Below are 20,298 nucleotides of genomic sequence, written 5' to 3'. Positions count from 1 at the left end.
TCGATCGCTAGCCTCACTACTTTATTGCAAGGCTACCACTGTCTTCTATGTTTTTTTTATTTATGGTCCATTAATGCTCTAGTGTTATACGAGGCCTGTATAAAATGTATCACGAGTTTTGTTTTTCTTTTTTTTTTTTCAAAACAAATTTGTTTATTCATGAACCTCTTATTTGTCGCCTTGAAACATTAGATAATATACACTAGTGCCAATGGTTTTTTTTAATCCCGGAAGCACTTCACAAAACATTTTTTGTCATCTAGTTCAGCTCTTCCTTTGAAGCCGTGTTTATCTCTTTAATCGTAGTGTAGCGTCTTTCTTTCATGGGATAACTTAGTTCTGGTTGCAGGGGGCCAAGCCTGGAAACTGCGGTCGCTGCAGGGGTAATGACCCCTTGGTTTGGTATAACGTAATGGTTGAGAACTTTGAGGACAATATAAGCAACAAATTTAGTAATAGGCGAAGAAATGGGCCTTTTTCGGTGTGAGAGTGATGAGAAAGATAAATATTAAGATATTGTAGACGCAATAATTGAATAAAAATAGTCCTTTTCGTAATTATGTCAATTTTGTAAGTAGGTTAAGAAGAGTTAAACAAAATATGTATAAACGTAATTAGTTTGTTATATAAAGTAGATATTACGCAGAACAAATATAAAGTTCATACATTACGCGCTTAATGGGCAGATAAGTCGGGGATACCTACGCGGTCGACGTTAGACGACATGAAACGACTAGCGTGCCTGGAATACTTGATATGAGATAGTTAAGTTTTATTAGAAACGAAAAATTTTGTCTACATTTATTTTTACTCTACTTGGTATAGTTAAGAAGCGAAAAAGCAGAAGAATTAAATGTAAATATAGTTATTGTATATCATCATTTCCTCCGCAGGAAGTCCACAGCTGGACAAAGGCCTCCTCTATACATTTCCAATAGCGCCATTCCGCGACCAGCATTCAGCGTCTTAACAGGTTCGTCTAGGTGGACGACTTACCCTGCGCTTGCCGGTCTATGTTCTCCACTCCAGAACTTCAAGAATTTCTCGAAATGTATTATAAGAATATTCGTAAATCAGGACAATAATTCTTTAATTTCATTCCTATTAAATCAATTTGAGCTCTTTTACCATTTTAATGACGTTCACAAATAATTAGTAAAAATATATAAACTACAGCGCATTATATCAATAAACGTTATTTTTAGAAAAGTTTATATATTGTTCTACGTATAAAGTTCAAATCCTGCCTAGGTAGATAATAATAGCGTCCTAGATATGATCCGACAAACAGTTTAATTTAGCGAATGGCAAAACAGTGTAACGCGTAATCAGGGAACTGTATAGATTTGAAAGCAAAAACATGTCCAGTATTTTGGAGCTTACTTTTCAGACAAATAAACGTTTTGTTTTCCCCGTGGCGTTATGAAAGATTGTAATCTGGCACAAGTAGGCTTCATTCTTCGGGTATATCTGTGTTAACCCCGAGATTAAAACTGCGAGAGATTTCGATCTTTATCTTCGACATACCGCATTGCGAGGTTAGAAAAAGAACGTGGAAAGTTGTAAAGTAAAATGTTTTTTAAATATATTTATATCCGTATGGCCTTGCTTACATATGGTATGTTAACACATATATTATTAGTAATAACAGTTTACTGAGCAATGGTGGTAGCCTAGCGGCGGACGACTGCGACTTGCAATCGAAGGTCGCGGGTTCGAATCACGGGAAACAAGCTTATATAAAATTCACACTGCGCGCATTAAATATACTATTACCATCACACTGTGATCGCCAACCAGCCTGCCAAGCGTGACCATTATGGTATACTCTCCAATAGATGTCTGGTGGACGCCTATGCCTCGCAGCGGGTGTCTATAGGAACGACGACGACGAATCATAGTATATATAACCACTTTGATGTAAATAAATGCTACAATACACTTAACTAAATTAATGGAATGCATAAAAATTCAGATAGTTCTCAGTTGCTTAGAAGTCGCTACGTGGATGAGGACTAAGCAAGACCGCTTACCAAGGCGATGTTTTGTTTTAAGATTTTTATAATGACTCTTACACTATCTTATTCTTAGGAATCAGACTTTTTTGTTTTTAATAATATATAATTTCTTTTTAATGTCATTCCTTCTATCGGTCTTGATATTATCATTCATTCATTTTCTATCATACATCACAAAATCTTTCATTCTCATTTATTCTTAATTTCCTTCCTTGCATCGCCTCTCATCCTCTTCCCTCAATTGTCACAGTACAGGGTTTTTATAACAGCTTGTCACAATATTTCTTATTCCAACAATTTAATTTTTATTTCTATCACAGATGTTACATTTATCACTCGTGGCGATGTTTGGGGGAGGCTTGTTCCTTGCAGTGGGCATCTATTATATATATATATATATATATATATATATATATATATAATAGATAATTCTATAGAATCGTATTAATTATACTAGGCTAACTTATATTGGTAACTTCTATTACATAACTTTTCATTGCGCAACTGGTATAAAAGTATTTTTACTAATGCAGAAAATATAAAAAAAATATTATGTTTCAAAAGTGTTGGATACTACTAGTTTATGACTTACATAAAGTTTAAGAACGCCCTTCAGGTAATAATAAATTCAGCAGTATAGAGCACACACGCTGTCTGTTATATGGTAAAATTCCATTTTTTTTCTTACCTCTATATATTACATATGGCGATAAGCCAAACGCAAAAATAACCGTAGCACCGTCAATAACCTACGTATCACTATTACGTGACTCTGAATTTCACATTGAGCAAAACAACTCACTCAAATCATTGACATACCTAAGTTAAATTATTTTTATTTTCAGCATTCACACGTTAATTATTCCCTTGTTATCTATTTATTTATTATTACAAAATATACCGGGTAATTGGAAAAATATAGTAAGCTTTACATGCGTGATTTGATAGGCACTTCATTTGCTAATTAATTTATGTCGCAGCCTATCAAAAATAATTATTTCTGAAATAATAAATAATGTTATGATAATATAGTAAGAATAACAGATTTTAGAATTTTAATTACGACATATTAACCTTGGTACTGACAGAAATTATTGGCTTGTCACATACAAAACACAAATTATTATAACATTATCACTTTATACAGAACTGATTTGAAATAGACGTTAAAGTTTTTTAATGAAAAAATGAGCTGTTCATACCTATAAAGGTTTTACACCTATAACAAATCATCTTTCATAAGATATGTGCTGGATCTCAAACGAAGAATTAAACTTTATTGTTATTCAAAACGTTTCTCTCCCCGATTTAATGCCCGCTATTGAAATTCCAGATCAGTAACGGGTTCTACATTGAATAAGGAATTTCAATAGTGGAACTGGTCACGGAATAGCTATCCCTTCCGATCCTTTCGCTTTACCTTTTTTGCGTCGACCCTATAAAGGATCTTCTTGGATTCAAAGAATCATTTATTTCATTCTCAAACTAAAAATATAAAGAAAAGTATTCAATTTCATGTATTTGACATGTAAGATCTAATGTAAGCCATTATGTATTTTAGTATTCGTAAGTAAATTTAATTTATGAAAAAAGTTTAAAAATTAAGAAAAAATACGAATGAATTGAGGAATAAGATATTTAATGAATATGTTAGTATTTAGTATGATATTTATTGTAATAGCTGTCTATATATTAAATATCGTTAAACCTTAAATGATTCGCTTAATTCAGGTTACGTCGACATGTATTGTAAGTTAACAACTTTTTTTTTAAATATTTTAGTATTTTCAAAAATGTATCTGCCACCTAGCAGCTATTTACAATAACTGAAATATATTGCATGAAACATAGATGGCGCCAAGTACACGGATAAAATGAAGCAGTTCAGTACTAGAGGGCGCTCTTTTTAAAATTAAAGCGTGATATGAAAAGAATTTTGATGGACAGTCACAAATGTTTGATAAATACTGAGAAAGACGAAAATATATTATAAATTCTTTCACATAATACAATTTAATAATGAATTACAGGGTGTCCCTCCGACGACCTCTGGAAGTCCTTTATCTATGACTCCAATTAAATGCAAAGTTTTTGATAATTATCGAAGAAAATTTCGTATTTAATTAAATTTATGCTATTACCTCTACTTTTTGTACCGATTTGGTGACATTTCGTGCAAAAGTACGGCAAATTTTGTTCGATGTAATTTTGTAAATTAACAAAATAAATCAAAACTTACATGACTTGAACTGCTGTGCTAAAGATGCAGTGTCAGCTGCGTGATGATAGTCGTACACAGAACGACCAACCAACTCGTCGGGTTCAAATCCCAACGTGTTCATTAAACTGCAATAAAAATAATTCGATTATACTTAAAAGTCTATGACTTCCATCCAACTCACGAGTTAAAAAGTTGATAGAAGTTCTCAACAATTTTGACCGACAAGTAATTGCAAGGCACGCAAATCTAGTAGATATTAATTAATAATAGCATTCAATATGGTGTTAAATATTGAGAAATGTACTATTATTTTTGTACAATGTTTTACAAATCTCTAAAATCAAACTCAAAAATCAACAAAATTGCTTATCATTGCACTGATAACGTGATAAGACAATCTTTTCAAAATAATGTTTACTATATAGTAGATTCCAAAGGTCATTTCTCCAATGTGACCTAGAGTTCCCATGATTTAGGTTATGTTTACCGGTATTTACACAGTTAACCTTGAATGACCTACCGTCGTCCTCTCTTTGTTTATTGTCATAATGGTTTAGTTAACTTTTAAATTGTCAAATTACATTAAATATATCTTAATAAAGCTCATTCAAATTAAATAGAAAAATAAGAGGCACCTTAATAATCATTTTTTAAAGAAGCCGCAACTTTCTGAACTTCGCTATATTATTCAAATATCGCTTTTTAAAACAAAATGCTCCTTAATTATTTACTATCACACACTAACACAACAACAGAATCACTTTCCACTAAAGCATTGATTCACTAAACATTTATAACACTCGTAGTTTATCGCGAACTGAAGAGCGAAGACGCGAAATCGCATCATGTTTAACCTACAAAATACATTTGAAGGTGATATTTTTGTTGATATAATACAACCATGGTTTGTGAGGCGTTGCAAAGGTCATAACATACTGTTTAAAATGGTACCTAAATTTTGCCTCTTTATACGTTATAAAGAATTGTTTACAGCGCCATCTTTTGGCAGTATTATATACCTAGTATGACAGTTTTCACAGGTGATTAAATGACATTAAATTTTATTGGATGGGGAAAAACATTTCATTATTTCATTTATGCAAATTATTAACACTATTGACTATAATACATTTCCATCACGTTAATCTGATAGTAGTGACAATTTTCCTTTTTAACGTAAATACTAATGAAAACTTTTTTAGAACCTTAATAACTATTAGGAAACTGAAGTAGAAGTAAATAAATAGGATTAATGGTTGATTACTTTTGGTAATAGTTTTTTTTTTGGTTTATTATAAGACACATCTTATATCTTCTTATTGCTCATAGATTTTTTTTCTTAAGGATTATTGTCCTACGCACTTGAATATAGATTACGCAAAATATCGAGAGGGCACTGGGTTGGTATATCGTTAATAAGTATCGTACATAATGTTTTGATGAATTTATAAAAATTCACAATCACCGCAAAAAAAATAAAACTTGAGATTGACTGTACATTCGAAAATAAATTTAATGTTGATTGATGGATACGATTTTCGCAATGTTTTAATTTTTTTATATTGACATAATGGTTATTAATTTATAATTGTTTTATTTTTGATTTTAAGTGTATCTAATTCTTAGTTTAAGACTTTATAATTATATTGATAGATTTTAATGGTATGTGATGATTTGTAATTTCTGTTTTTTTTTTTACTTTTACGCCGAATTTCTTTTATAGTTACTTATAGTCCCTAGTTTTAAGTCATATTTTGTGTATGATTGTAATCATTTTGCAACTGTCGCTGGTCGAGCTAAATAACTAAACAAAAATATTTAGTTGAAAAGACCAAAATAATCCTTTCCATCTTTTTAAAACTACAAGAACATATGTCTATTTAAGTAAAGATATTTTGAATTTGATTTGGAAATAACTAAAGGAACTTACCCTTCATCAGTATATGTGAATTTCATGTCCAAGCTATGTTTGGATAAAAAGGTCTTGCTATCAAGAGGGATCTCTATGTTAGATGGATGGGGAATTGGTCTGCCCACTGCAATGAGAGATCCGGTCTTCTGTTTGTTAACCGCCCCAGCATCCTTTTTGTCTTCACCTTCAAAGTTGCCTTGTTCTTGCTCATTTTTTAAATCATTATCATCGGAAGGCGACAGCATATGTCCAGTAAGATGAATGACCTGTGTAAAGATTACCAAACTAAATAGCTTTTAAAAACATTTTCTTGCTTTAACATGTTGATATTTCTATAATTTATTTTCCGGACACAGTCCATTAAGCATTTTTTCAATAACACTTTTAAATGTTAGTGAAAGGGGCAGATGATTTGAATGGTTGTTGACCATTTTAAAGACATGAAAGCGTGTTTACATGCGGCTGCTTTTTAAAAAGCCGTGCAATTATCACTTTTTTTTACTTGGTTACCGAAAATGCTGTCTCTGGAGCATGGTTTTCTGATGTAAAATACATACCGGACAACAGATTAAATATTAATGTCACTTTACAGGTTAAATAGAAATAAGTCGAAAGCCACGTTGTAGGGTACACAAGAAAAATAACATCATAAGACAACGCATCCGCTGGTTACAAACAAACTACCGATGCATGCACCATCATCCTTACCTTGATATTAGAAATAATAATTTGCACACCTTTTAGTATTAAGTCTGTCTGGAAAAACGGTATTAAAAGCAAAAAAAAATAAGCCAGTCTTTATGGTACACATACATACAGCTGTAATTCGCGATACAACACCCCGTAAGAACCGTATTGAGATTTTTGATGGAATTTCAAATTGTCTAGTAGAGTAATTATGGTGTTACCTATGGCGTTCTGGCAATGAAATACATTGTAAATATTTTCAATACTATTTTGTAAATACCGACATAAGGATATACTTTAGTTATGTTCTTCAAAACATTAAAGGCTATTTACAAACATTTAGGAAAGTTTTGTGTTATTTTATAAGCACCTTAGTCTTATTACCTTGACCACAAATTAGAACTAAAGCTTTTCATAGAACCGATAACAGATTAAATTGTAAATGGGGATGATTAACGGACTACAATGTTTAACTTTTTAAATTGTTGTGGAATACTATGACATTAACATTAAAGGGAGGTGTTCGATTTTTTTGGCAAGTAGGTGGTGGTACTTTGAAGGTTCCTCTTGTTTATTGTGCCCTTATTATCTTTATGCATTATTAGCATCTTTATGTGTTATATTTATTTTTTGTGGTGTTTATTTTTGTGTTATTTATTGATTTATTCTCTTTTCTGTCTCTTTTCAGCAGACAGATGCCAACTGCAGGGCATAGGTCGCTGTTGCCCATCCTCTGAAAACTTGTGAACAGTGGGCAATCTTACATCTTATGCAGGTGTGTGTTAATTAACAGTGCATACCGAGAATCGGACCCGCCACCTACAATCGCGTCTTAATCTTTTACCGCTACACTACCACTGCTCTATTATAAACATAATAGATTTATTAAGGATAATTAATAAAAAAAACATTATGTACCTCTGTTATTAGTGTATGCACTAGTTTTAAAATTTGATTTACTGTTTTTCGTGTTTGTGCTTGCGTTGTCAATATGCCTTAAAAATAATATAAAGAAGATTGTGGTGAAGCCTGTGGTCTAAATCGTTGTCAAGTTGTCAATACGTTCAAAATTCAAACGTTCTATATAATACACATACATCAATTCAGTATTTCCTGATTGTTGAGAATAACCCCTTCTATCTTACTACCACTGTGTGAATGCTTGTCTACCGGGGACCAATACATACTTAATACAGTGGACTTAAATATAAAATCATACTAGTATTTTTTTTTATTTAATATCTATTTAAGCATCTCGTATCGCTTAAAAATTTGATCGATCGCGTCCGACCATCCCTTTAAAAACGAAACATATCAGCATTGTTTGTTACGGTTTATTTTTTAATGTGTTACTATATAAATGATTCTAAAGAAGTAATATATTCTATATTTTACCGACACTATACGAAAGTACGATACATTACTGAATTAGATTATAATATTCATCGATTTAATCATAACTATTTGAATTATTATTTTTGGCTTCTTGTATTAACAAAAGGATGAAAAATTAAATTTCCAAAATTAATACAGTCGTCACAAACATATTGCCATTATTTTTTTCAGAATATATGCCAATTTAATATGTCATACTATTACTTATTGTTTTAGTTGCATATATTAATTAATAATGAATATATAATACGTATTAATAACAATATATCAATCAATAATGATGAAGATTCAAATTAGGAGTTATATATATTTATTAAATACCAATATTTAAAAAAAAAGTTTAAAGGCAAAGTAAACTGCCAGAGTTTACATCACACTTTAAACATAATTAATATTTTTTGATTAAAATATACATATTAAAGAAAACAAGTGCTCGATAAACCGTCTGGCTAGACACTAGCAGCTGACACATTTTGTATCCAACCATTATCAATAACGACGAACATTAAGATTAATCGCACTGACGGCGTCTCGTTTCTATTTATCTGTTTGCCTAGATAAAAGTCGTGATGGCCGATTTGTTTTTCTAATCTAGGTCCATAGCGCGTAATGCCTGATACCATTTCACAGTGAAGCCACTACAGGAAAAAGATAAAACTAAAAAGATATGATTTAAAAAAAATGTTTAAAAACAATTATCATCATAGATTTCTGCGACTCCGTAGATTTCCAATAGGACTAACATTAACAAAATCATGAGCCTGCTTTGTGGTGAACATCCTACGCTGCGCTAGTCGGTCTCTGGTCTCATAAAATCATTGAAATATAGTGTCTCACTTCAGGCCACCGCAGTCACTCAATAAGCCATGGAGATGCTATACTATGCACAGGACTTCTCTAAGACACAAATCAGGTGTAAAGAAATTCATAAGTAAATCAAAATAACCGTTGTATTCCAGCGACTTAGCAATTTGAAGTAGCAGTGGGTAGATGAAATAGCGCAGAACTAATGGCCGCTGGAGGCTTAATGTTCTCTCTCTTCTCTGCTAGGTATAAGCTTCTACCAAAGATATTTGTGTGGGTTTCAACATAATCGCGTCACGCTTGGCAGGCGGGTTGGCGATTTCAATATGATATTATGTTATACAGAGGGCGCCGAATAAAATCTAGAAGATGGACAGCAATCTAGTCTAGAATTTTGAAAGCTGTGGTAATCCTTGAATTATATAGGACCGAACCGATGATCTGTGAACGCTAGTCTCAGTTCTCTACCGTTGGGCTACCACTGCCCAATTATTTCTAGGGTGGTTAAAAAATCCCAATAAGTGGGTATAAAGAGCTTACAGGGATAAGGTAAATATGATAAACATGCGGTAACAATGTTTTTAAAATATTAATGTCTTATGTTATATTAACATTACAGCAATAGTTTGCGGTCGCCATAAATCGCATGGTTACATTATTCAATGTTTTATAACATGATCTTATACGATACTAAAAACTGGATACGGGTATTTACCTTTTACTGATTGCAGGTAAATATCCTACGGATGAAATATGACATATTTAAGTATAGATATATAATTAACTTATGGATAAATGCTAATCCAATTATCAATAAAAATAAAATAAAAATTTGCGCCTGCGTTTATGAAGTCGATACCTGTAGAAACTTCGTAAAATCTTTAGTTAAATTTTCTATTCCTCTGACTTTTCTAATTAATGTTGAATTTAATAAGTAAACGTATGTTATATACATACGTTGTCATTTTCAATTTATTAACGCGATTATCGATAAATAATCTGCGATTATCTAAAAAAAAATTAAACAATAATATATTTTTTATTTTCTCTCGTGAAGTAACCAGATTTTATTTATGACCAACCAATATTATATCGACGAACAAAATTTTAAACATATTTTATGCTTATACAAAGCCGTTCCGTTATTACCTCACTTACGCCATTTTTACACTGTTTTGTTAGGGAGTCTATCAAATTACTACATGAAAAGAATTACTACGGGTTTATATTTTAACACCGTGTAGCTTGTGCAGCGATCGCTATCGGAATTAAAAGGGTATAATATATTGATAAACCCTTTTTCTTTAGCTTTTTTTAACTTTTAAACCTTTGACCATCTTCACGATAACTGCATTTGATTTAATTTTTAACTACCGAAAATACGATCTCGAATTTGAAATTTGAACTCAAATGATTGCCGCCTAATGCAGAGTGGAGAAATTTGCGAGCTTAAACTACTTTCTATACTTTTGTTATGTTTATTACTCGCCTTTTTACTTAATCCCATACTTGCAATTTTTTGACTGAAACCATGACAGAAATTTACGATGTTAATCTTTTATCACTTTTTCCTTCTAACAATTTTGACTTGGTTCTTTTTCTCATATCTAGAACGGCCCCACTTTGCAAAAAGATTTTTCGTTCAAAGAGAAGGTAGGGGACATTTTCACACATGCATTGTTATATCTTCGTCACTAGATTGAACGGTAAAGAATGCCGATTGGGCATTAACTCCGCCGTTAAAGAGTAAAAAGTTTACATTTATTATAATTTCCTTTAAAAAAAATATATGTGGCGCTTTTATTTACAACCGTTTACGCATTTGGTAATGAATAAGAAATCGTCAATCCTGATAGTGTTTAATCACTATTTATTATTTCGAAGGGACAATTATAGGGTTTATATGAGATGCCATGTCTTTACAAGGTTATATTGTACTTGTATCCAATAAAATTACGTCGGTGGTTTAACTCTAAGCTATAAATTGATTCCGGTAAGCTATTATTAAGTAGCACAAAGATTCTCGAGTGACGATCACGAGCATTTCTTTTTTTGTATCGTTTACTGACGGAGCGTTTGACCTCAGTCTCGCTTAATATTGAGCGATGGCGAGGCCTAAGATGTTACATGCTTGCCCAGAAGAAAACATTATTCACTCTTGTCTTGAAGACTCTTAAGTTATAATTGTCTAGAAATAATGACGCGGGCTATTATCGGTAGACACAGAATGGGTAGCCCCTCTCTAAGTGGACCGAAAACTTAGTCAAGCTAGGAAATCTCAGGATGCGCGCAGCATAAAACCGGTCATCGTAGCGATATTTGGGGGATTCCTATGCGTTAGAGTGAACGGCTACCGGCAGACCTGATGATGATGGTTGGTTGTTCAAGCTATTTATGATATCCTTGCTTTGACTTTAAATAAAGATAAACTTTTGATTTTTGTTTTCAACTGATACCTTGTAGGACGCTGATTTGATATGCACGTTTCTTCCTTTACTGGTGAGGGTACATTTGAGACGCAGCAGCAGATCACGTCGCCCAGTAACGTTGAAACGTAACGCCTCGCGGATCTCTTCGTGGTCGCACGGGTGACTGAACTCGAACACGCTCTGGCCCATTATCTCCATCTGAATTCAAACAAACGAACAGGAATTATTTTTTTTTTGTTTTTAGGACTTAAAAGAGCCTAGCCTAGAACAAAACTGTTACAGAATATCGTAATACAAAATGCAAAGCACCAATTAGCGCTTTCCATGTTTGTTCTGCTCTATGTTTGTCAGGTTGAAAATGCACATCTTATCTCATAGGTTACTCATAAGGATGCTAAAATGGGTTTACATGAATGTATTTTTTTAGTGTAGAACGCATTCTCTTCTTATGCTTATTATTACTGCTTTCACTACGAATATTTATGACGGCTTTCTATTTAACGCGCGATTATGCTCTTTCCAGTTTATTAAGTGACTGTTTTCGGACAACGATGGCAAGTACATCGTATAAAAGTATTAGAATATAAATTGTTAGTCGCATAACTTTATGACAAATTTACGTACTTATTTGTAACTGTATAAATGCAAATTAAAAAAAGGAAGTAGAGGCCTTAATAACACAGTTATAGATTGCAACTTAAAAATTTACGTAGATATATAAGATCTAATTTTAGAGACAAAAATGTATGCAGTTCCAATTTTAAAAACATCTGTTTCGCATAAACTACAATCTAGAACGATTAGGTTCGTTTTATAACGGCGTGTTTAGAAAACATTTCGAATTGGGTTATTTAGGTAATGTGTAAATTACATAGTCGAGCATTGGTTTAATATTTCTTTAAATAACAGATTTTAAACAAATTAAAATTACTAATAGATACAACAATAATATTACTTAAAGACGGTATGTGATAATAAAAACCTAACATGCAAAAATAACTTGTAATTTATGTTATGTTCAATATTTATTTATATTTCCAAGACGAACAAGAAGTCGTGGAAAACTATATGATTGGGATTTTTGTAGTGATCGAATCAGAAATGAGATCAGTTGATAAACTAAATTAATTACTCGACGAAGCTTAGGGATTGACAAGCTGAAATGGGTCAAGAACATAGATCGCAAAATAGATGACTGATGGCGCCTTAATGTTTTGGATTCGAAACTAAGGAAGCAAGCGTAGCAATAGACGTCTACGCACAAGGTGGATAGAATAACTTGTTGAAGTACGCATCTCCTAATTGGTCCTATTAGAAGTCGCTATTGATGACCCATGTTATTAATAATAATGAGGATGTATTTCATATAATAGTAAAAAGGTAGAGATAGGATTTTAAAAGCAAATAGGCTGAGACCGCTTCGAATCGGTCTTTTTAGAAATTTATTGAAGAAGCGTATGTCCAGCTGTGGGCGTACTATAGCAGAAATAATGATGATAATGGCTTAGAGTAATAGTATATGAGCTGTTAACATTTTTTTTTATATTTAAAATAAACTTTAAATTACAAGTGCCGTCGATGGTCAGAACTGTCTTCCTAATAGATAAGTAAATTTACACCGTATGGAATATTTTTAGTAATCTCTCATGTCACTGAGAGAAGATGAAATGAGAGGTTGAGATAAAAAAATGTATCTTTTGACCGATATTTAATTCGTTCTTTTCTTATCAATTTTCACTCAAAGAAATTCGAATTCGTATATGTCGAGAATGATTTGTATTATCACGCTTACTTCACCAAATACGTTTTATCTGACTGAAATATCGAAATTTTATTGTATAAGCATGATTGCACGAATATTTCCATTTAAAGGTCATGATAATGTTCGCGGATATTTTTCCATCAAGCGTGATGTTTATATCGCATCAAGTGTTGACGTATAATTCTATCAATAATATTTTTTAGGTGTATAAACGTCTAGGCATGTTCTCAAACATTTACTCTAAATTCGTGTGAATTTCATCGTCATCATTTTAGCACGTCCAATGCTGGACGCCTGTCTCCTAAATTTCTAATAAGACCCGCAGGAAGCGGCTTGCCTACAGCATCTTCCGACAATCTTAACAAGATCGTTTGCCCACTTCGTGGAACATCATACATTGCCAGCAGCCATTTGTTCTCTAGGCTATATAGCTTTAAAAGATTTAAAAAGCCTTTATCTGACAAACAGTAAAAAGCAAAGAAGGCTGGACCGCACCATAATGGACTCTGGAGCTATTCACGAAGGAGCTTCCAGTCCAGAGGCAAATGGGGAGCGTTATAAAATACTACTATTTTCTATTTTTGGTCAGAATTAAATACTTTTATTTTGATGTTTTTGTCTATGTAATAATTTAATATTCATGTCCCTCTGCCGCGACAGCGTAAAGCACAACTAGAGAGAAAGAGACAAAGAATTATTTTTTAAATTGTGAATAATATTTTTATCTTGAATAGGGTGGTGAACCTTATTAGTATTTAAAGCGTCCTCTTGTTAGAAAAGAAAGTCTACGTCCATTTTAATTACATTTCATATATAACGTATTTAGTAACATTTTTATGAATGTAATACAAATACCTAGAAATAAAAGTTTGATTCATTTGAAATTATTACCTGCGTTACTCCGAGATGTTCAGCGATGTTCTCGCTGCAGTAAACGATGTCGCCCTGCTGGGACAGCACTAAGACGAAACCGTCAAGAGCCTTCATGTACGACAACTCCGATTGAACTTCTTCCAGTCCTTTCGGACTTACTAGTTTCGGGGGCTCCGAGTCACCTTCGGGTACTGAAAAGATTATAAACACAAATGTTAGTAAAGAATTCTGTTAGATAAATACATTATACACCATAAATAACTTAAAATATGTTGTAAAAATAAAGTGGATCACTTGGCGAGGTTCGCTGATTACAGGTGAACACAAAGGGTTATAAAATTGACGACAACGAGGTTCCAGAGCGAGAGGCAGTCCTAATGCCAGATGGGCTGACGAGATCGTGGCTACGATAGGTCACGGCTGGCTCCAAGTTGCCAAAGATAGAGAAAAGTGGAAAGCTTTGGAGGAGGCTTTTACCCTAAGGGGGAGCATACAAACTTAGTATAATATTATCAAAAATTACTGAAATTACTTATTTAAAGTCATTTGTATGGAATGAAATAAAGCTTTATTATTATTATGTTATAAAAAGACAATGTTTATTTTAATAAAGTTTTTTTATCGCAATAGTTCCGATACCACAGTTTATACCACATCGAAAGCGACTTTGTTATACTAACGTATATGTGCAATTTATATCCTATAACTATTAAACAATAGAAGATATACGTACTGAAAGGTCTTTTAGTGTCGTTCTTTTTTGTGCGGAAAATTTTACTGCGATTTTGAAGTTGTGCACTTTGTATTTTAACCATATTTTTATGACCCAAGCATACATAAAGGTTTTTCAGGAAGCCCGCGAATATAAAGTCAATTTTGGAAAAAAACGGAACGTATCCCTACTTTTTCAAGGCAAGTAGTCTTTTTAAGATTGTGATATTGTATATGTGTGATATTCTATATGTTTCTGTAAAAAGTATGCACTGCATAAAACGAGACCGTAAGGTCTGTAAAGTATTTAACCTATTCATTTAACAGACCACGGTAATTATAACTCTCTTGCACTTTTATAGTATAGTTATTTCAAATCTACAGTTCATCAGTATCAGTATGTAAACGATTTCCTTGGAGTTTTAAAATTCTTAAAATATCCAAAAAGGCGGCTATCAGACTAATTAACGAATGCTTGTAAAGTTTGCACATTTTAAAAATTAATTCCCTTTGCGTGCTGTAAAAAAATTTAGGGATACCTGAACAAAGAATTTCTCAGTGGATCCATTGAACAAATTTCTCTTCATCTTCGTTTTAAGTCTGCAAATTGTTTTAATTTGGAAATTTTTACACGATTTTTCCGCGAACTCATAAACAAGTTTTGCTACAATGATAATTAATAATTAGTTGTAATAAAAATTAATATACGTGAATGTTGCAATGATGTAGTTAATTTTATAGAAAAACATTAAATAAGAAAAACCATTATCTCTCAGGGTAGAATATATTAAAAACAACAAATTGATAAAAATAAATCTATTCACAAATTATGATAAATGAAAATATGATGTTTCATAGTTATAATAGAAATAATAAAATAAATACTTTAGTCAAATATAATAAAAGTACGAGGTTTAAAAATTAAGCCATGCGGCTTTTTATTACGGATTAACAAATAACAATGTTAAATATTAATAAAACATTACAGCAAGCGAGGTTACAGCGAGAAGCGTGTTTGTAAAGCAAATCACATCAAACACGCTGCCACTTAGTGTTGCAAATTTAAGGTAAGATATAAACTCATTGACGTCATTTTCAAGTCCTAAGAGAAGTTAACAAAATCCGTAAAAACACAAAACACTTTAAAGATAGTGTATATATATATTTTCCGTACATTAGTAGACTTTGTATTTCAACTGTTTTTAAGTGCTGAAAAATTATAGATACAGAGAAATTTATTATGATAGATTTAAAGATTTATAACAATTAAAATATTTTGCAATTTAATTGGAAATCAATACTTAGTTTACTAGAAAACATATTTTTTAGCAGTTTAAAACAGCTCTTTGCCTTATAGAATATACAGCTTCACCAGGTCAGAGCCAACCTTTTAATAATTATTAACCTAGAGAAGTCTTTTGAGTTAGTTGAGATTAGAGGGCCGACGGGTCCTTGAGAAGGAATCAATCTCAACTGTCCCTCAAGTTACAATTCAAATACTTCAAATACTTCATAAAGATGCCCGAGAAAGCAAAACGAACCACAGCTATAATGACTTCTATTACCGAAACATAAATTTAGAATTATCGTAGCCAAAAGACTATAGAAAAAAGTAGCGTTAATTTTAACTATAAACTTAGTAAAGTTAGATATATAATATCAATTCATAAAAAAGAATATTACAAAACGGTTCGAATTTAAATCAAATACAAATGTTCTGTCTTTATTAGTCCTTGAGACGCAACGTTTGAAAGTTCAAACGACACCTTAAGAATACAATTCGGCGCCAAAATGTGACGCGTGCCAAAGTTTCTAATGAGAGGATATTTGCGGTCGCGCAAGTCTGCGTTGAGGAAAATGCAAGCCGATTGTTTTCGAAAACGTGAACCTTCGCATACATAAATATCATTGCTGTCGTCTGGGTATAATGTTAATATTAAATTTATTGAGTCTTAGGACGCCATCTACAACGTAGACAGATTACCTCGTTAAAGTTGTTTTTTTCAGGCCGCTTCTAACCAATCTTTCTAGAAATCTATGTGGGAACACTTTGCCCAGTAGTGGACATCCTACAACTGCAGATAGTTATAAATAAATAGAACTTGTTTAACTTAATACCACTAAAAATATTTTTACTGTTCGAATATTAGGAGACATATTTAACTAAAGTTGTTATAATTAAGGAATATTAAAACGTCTTAAATAATTTACTTATAGATAAATTAACAACATAAATTATTTTCTTGCGCAAAAACAGGAGTAATGTTTATTTTAGTTATTCGCATTCCACATTTTTTTCGACAAAAACACTAACAAGGGTATTATAAATTGTATAAATAGGGCATTAGCTTTGACAGCGTTTTGACATAGGTAAACATGCATCTGAATGGTAATATGAATTGTTATATCATATACAACGTAGCATAGAACCATATCTCGAAATCAGTAGCTAATTACAAAAACAAAGCTTTAAAATTAAAGAAGATAGCATAATTGTTTCTAAAAGACAACAAAAATTTAAGATAATTCTCTAAACTGAACCATATATATGTCCATGTTTTTGTGCTAAAATTCCCATTATCGATGAATCAAACAAAACCACTTCATTTAACCGCATTAGTTATCCTTATTTACAAAATTAGCAAGCGTGTCTACTAATATTGAAGAATTTCGTCACCTCCTCTTAAGAATCATTCTTTTGGGGAAGTCCAATTATACGATAAATACAATGTATTGAATAATACAACGGAATGATTGGGATGTAGCTGTCAAAGTTTAATGATGTATAGCTTATTATTAAACAAAAAGTCTTAATTTTTTAGTTTGTCGAATTTGTAACGTATTTTGGTAATTCTACTGAACGGTCAAGAATGCTCTTTCGATGGCTTTTAAATCGTGTTTTACTTATAATCAGAAATATATTTCAATAATTATGTAAGTGTTTGTACAGCTATTTTTACTGTAATATAATTCGGGCAGTATACAAACTTTGTTCTGCCAGAAATTAGTAGCCTGTCGCAGGGACAGATAATAAAAACTAATTAATTTTATTTGTCGTAATTCGAATTTTAAAAATGCTTTTTCTATTTCTTTCGATTTACTAATTCTTAATAATTATTTTTGAATAGTGTACCATACATTAAATGACAGCAATGAGCTAGTGTATTCGGTTTTTTTCACATCTATTTCCAATCATCCTGTAGGGTCACAAATACATGAAATATTTATCGAAAGGCGTTGTATAATGAGAAATTATAAAAATAAGTAAACAAGGATGTTAACGAACGAATAAATCATTAAAATCGCCGACGGCCTTCGATAAGTGCGATAAAGCAAATCGTGATGTATGCTACAGACGAAATTTTCTTCCACGAATCGTCTCTGTACTTTCAAATACACGGTATTCTACGAATTTCTTTATCTAAATGTATTCCGAGATTAATTTAACCAATGTGATTACTTCAAGAGAACCTTCGAAGCGAGTTTAGAATAAATTGTTCAAGACTCGTATCTAGTAGAGATCTCTTGTTTACACGGTATGCTTCATTGTTCATGCTTCAAGGCTTCCACGTACAAAATGGGCTGAGAAAGTGTCATTTATATATATCACGTAAGTGATGAATTATTATTCATAAGTTAAATGCATTTACACTAAAATGACAAAGACATTTTTAATATGGTAATGAAAAATTGTTACGAATAACTTAACAAAGATATTAAATAATAATTCATAATTTTTAAAATTTAATTTGAAGTCTTGTGACTTGATAATATAATCCTACACAGTTTTATATCGATATAACTGCGTAAATTATTATCGGGATACACATAACGATTACGTCTCCCAAGCCATATATGTATTTCTTTTAGTACATCCGCACTGGATAAGTTGCCGTGAACCATGACTGTTAATGATTTATGGCTTTGAATTTTAAATAGTTAATGGTTGGCACGTACATTAATTTGATTTTATAACTCATTGTTTTTGAGATTTGAAAAAGGAATTAATGTGTGCAATAATCTTAAGATTTATAAAAAAGAAATTTACCGTGTATTAATTTTGCTTAATAAAAATGTACAACTAAATATTTAACGTGATTCATCTAGATAGTTTATTATTAAACACTTTATTTGTAAACCAGTATTTGTGGTAAAGTATTATCATTACTATTTCAACCGTTAGACGTCCACAGCTGGACATAGATTTCCCCCATAGATTTTCAATATGACCGGTTAGAAGAGGCTTGCAAACAACATTTTCCGACGACTTTAACGATATTATAATTAAAGATGTTATGTGCACATTAATGAAGGCATAATTTCAACCTCCTCCGAAGGTATCTACAGGGAGACACCATAATCGCCACGCTCTGGCGATCGCAGTGTAGTATTATGGTATGCAGATGACGTTGCTTGCCAACCTCTGGATACTTGTTTGTGTGCAGTGGCATTCCTATATTATTAATGCACAATGTGTGAATTATATAAGACTGCATCCCTGGAATCGAACACCCGACCTATGATCGCTCGACTGTCACTGATCATTAATGCAGTATGAGTTTAAAATCATCACGTAGACACAACTGTTTGCACTTGTAATTTATAACAATGTAAAATTGTTAATACTTCAGGTGTTATTTTACATCAATTATGGTTGCAATAAAGAAAATTTTATTATTTCCGTTATAGCACAAATATAAACAATAAATATATTAATACCTAGCTGCCAAGACATACTTCGTGCTGGCAAAAGTCATTGAGGTTTAATAAAAAAGCAAATATGCAGCTTAATTAATGTTTTAATATATGCAAGTAAAAAAAATAAGTTTTACATTTGGTCACATTGCAGGACATGTTTTCATTGCAATGGGTTCAATGCAATTATGGTACACCATTTTTTTTTATTTAATTATTATTTGTTACCACCTTTTGACGTAAAATTTTTAAAAGCTAGGGAAAGATGTTTTATTTTGTTGTGATTTTAAGTGGAAAAGCACTGTTTTTTTTTTGTTCTCTTCACCATCATTTCAACCATAGGCCTTTCACTGATGGATATATGGCTCTTGTAAATTTTCAACACTTATTTTTTTTTTTCTCTTTAAAAACTTATCTTAATATTATATATATATATATATATATATATATATATATATATATATATATAATATGATATTATATATATATAAAATATCATATTAAGATGAAAGTTAGATATATATATCAACCGGTTATCGGTTAAGCCGAAATTTTTGCGCTTAGCAACACATCTCACACTCATCCTTATTTGTGAAGTACGCTTTCATTACGAGGCGACACTTGATTTGATACATAAGACAATACTACTTCAGAAACCAAGACGTCGATCACATAGAATTACGTTACGCGTGACAATGATCGACTTAACTGATTTCGATAAACATGTTTCAACTAACAATTGCTAATCCCTGCAGTGTTGTGTGATGAATACACAGACAGATAATTTGTAT

At 31.8% G+C, this 20,298-nt stretch overlaps 1 protein-coding gene across 4 annotated transcripts in view; it reads right to left on the bottom strand.

The window, feature by feature from the left end:
• Positions 1-20,298, bottom strand: part of LOC137919990 (hypoxia-inducible factor 1-alpha-like) — a 102,874-nt gene that overhangs the window by 47,458 nt on the left and 35,118 nt on the right. For all 4 annotated transcript variants that reach the window (XM_068763227.1, XM_068763224.1, XM_068763225.1 and 1 more), the window contains exons 3-6: positions 14,120-14,292; positions 11,494-11,664; positions 6,170-6,417; positions 4,258-4,364 (exon numbers count right to left, since the gene is read on the bottom strand). In XM_068763227.1, the coding sequence (XP_068619328.1) occupies positions 4,258-4,364; positions 6,170-6,417; positions 11,494-11,664; positions 14,120-14,292 (699 nt within the window). The remainder of the gene's footprint in view (positions 1-4,257; positions 4,365-6,169; positions 6,418-11,493; positions 11,665-14,119; positions 14,293-20,298) is intronic.

This window comes from Battus philenor, unplaced genomic scaffold (genome assembly GCF_028537555.1).
Source record: "Battus philenor isolate CCGP_79_NKW_IND1 unplaced genomic scaffold, ilBatPhil1.0.hap1 SCAF_17, whole genome shotgun sequence".
Lineage (NCBI taxonomy): Eukaryota > Metazoa > Arthropoda > Insecta > Lepidoptera > Papilionidae > Battus > Battus philenor.
This window is presented reverse-complemented; position numbering and strand designations above follow the sequence as displayed.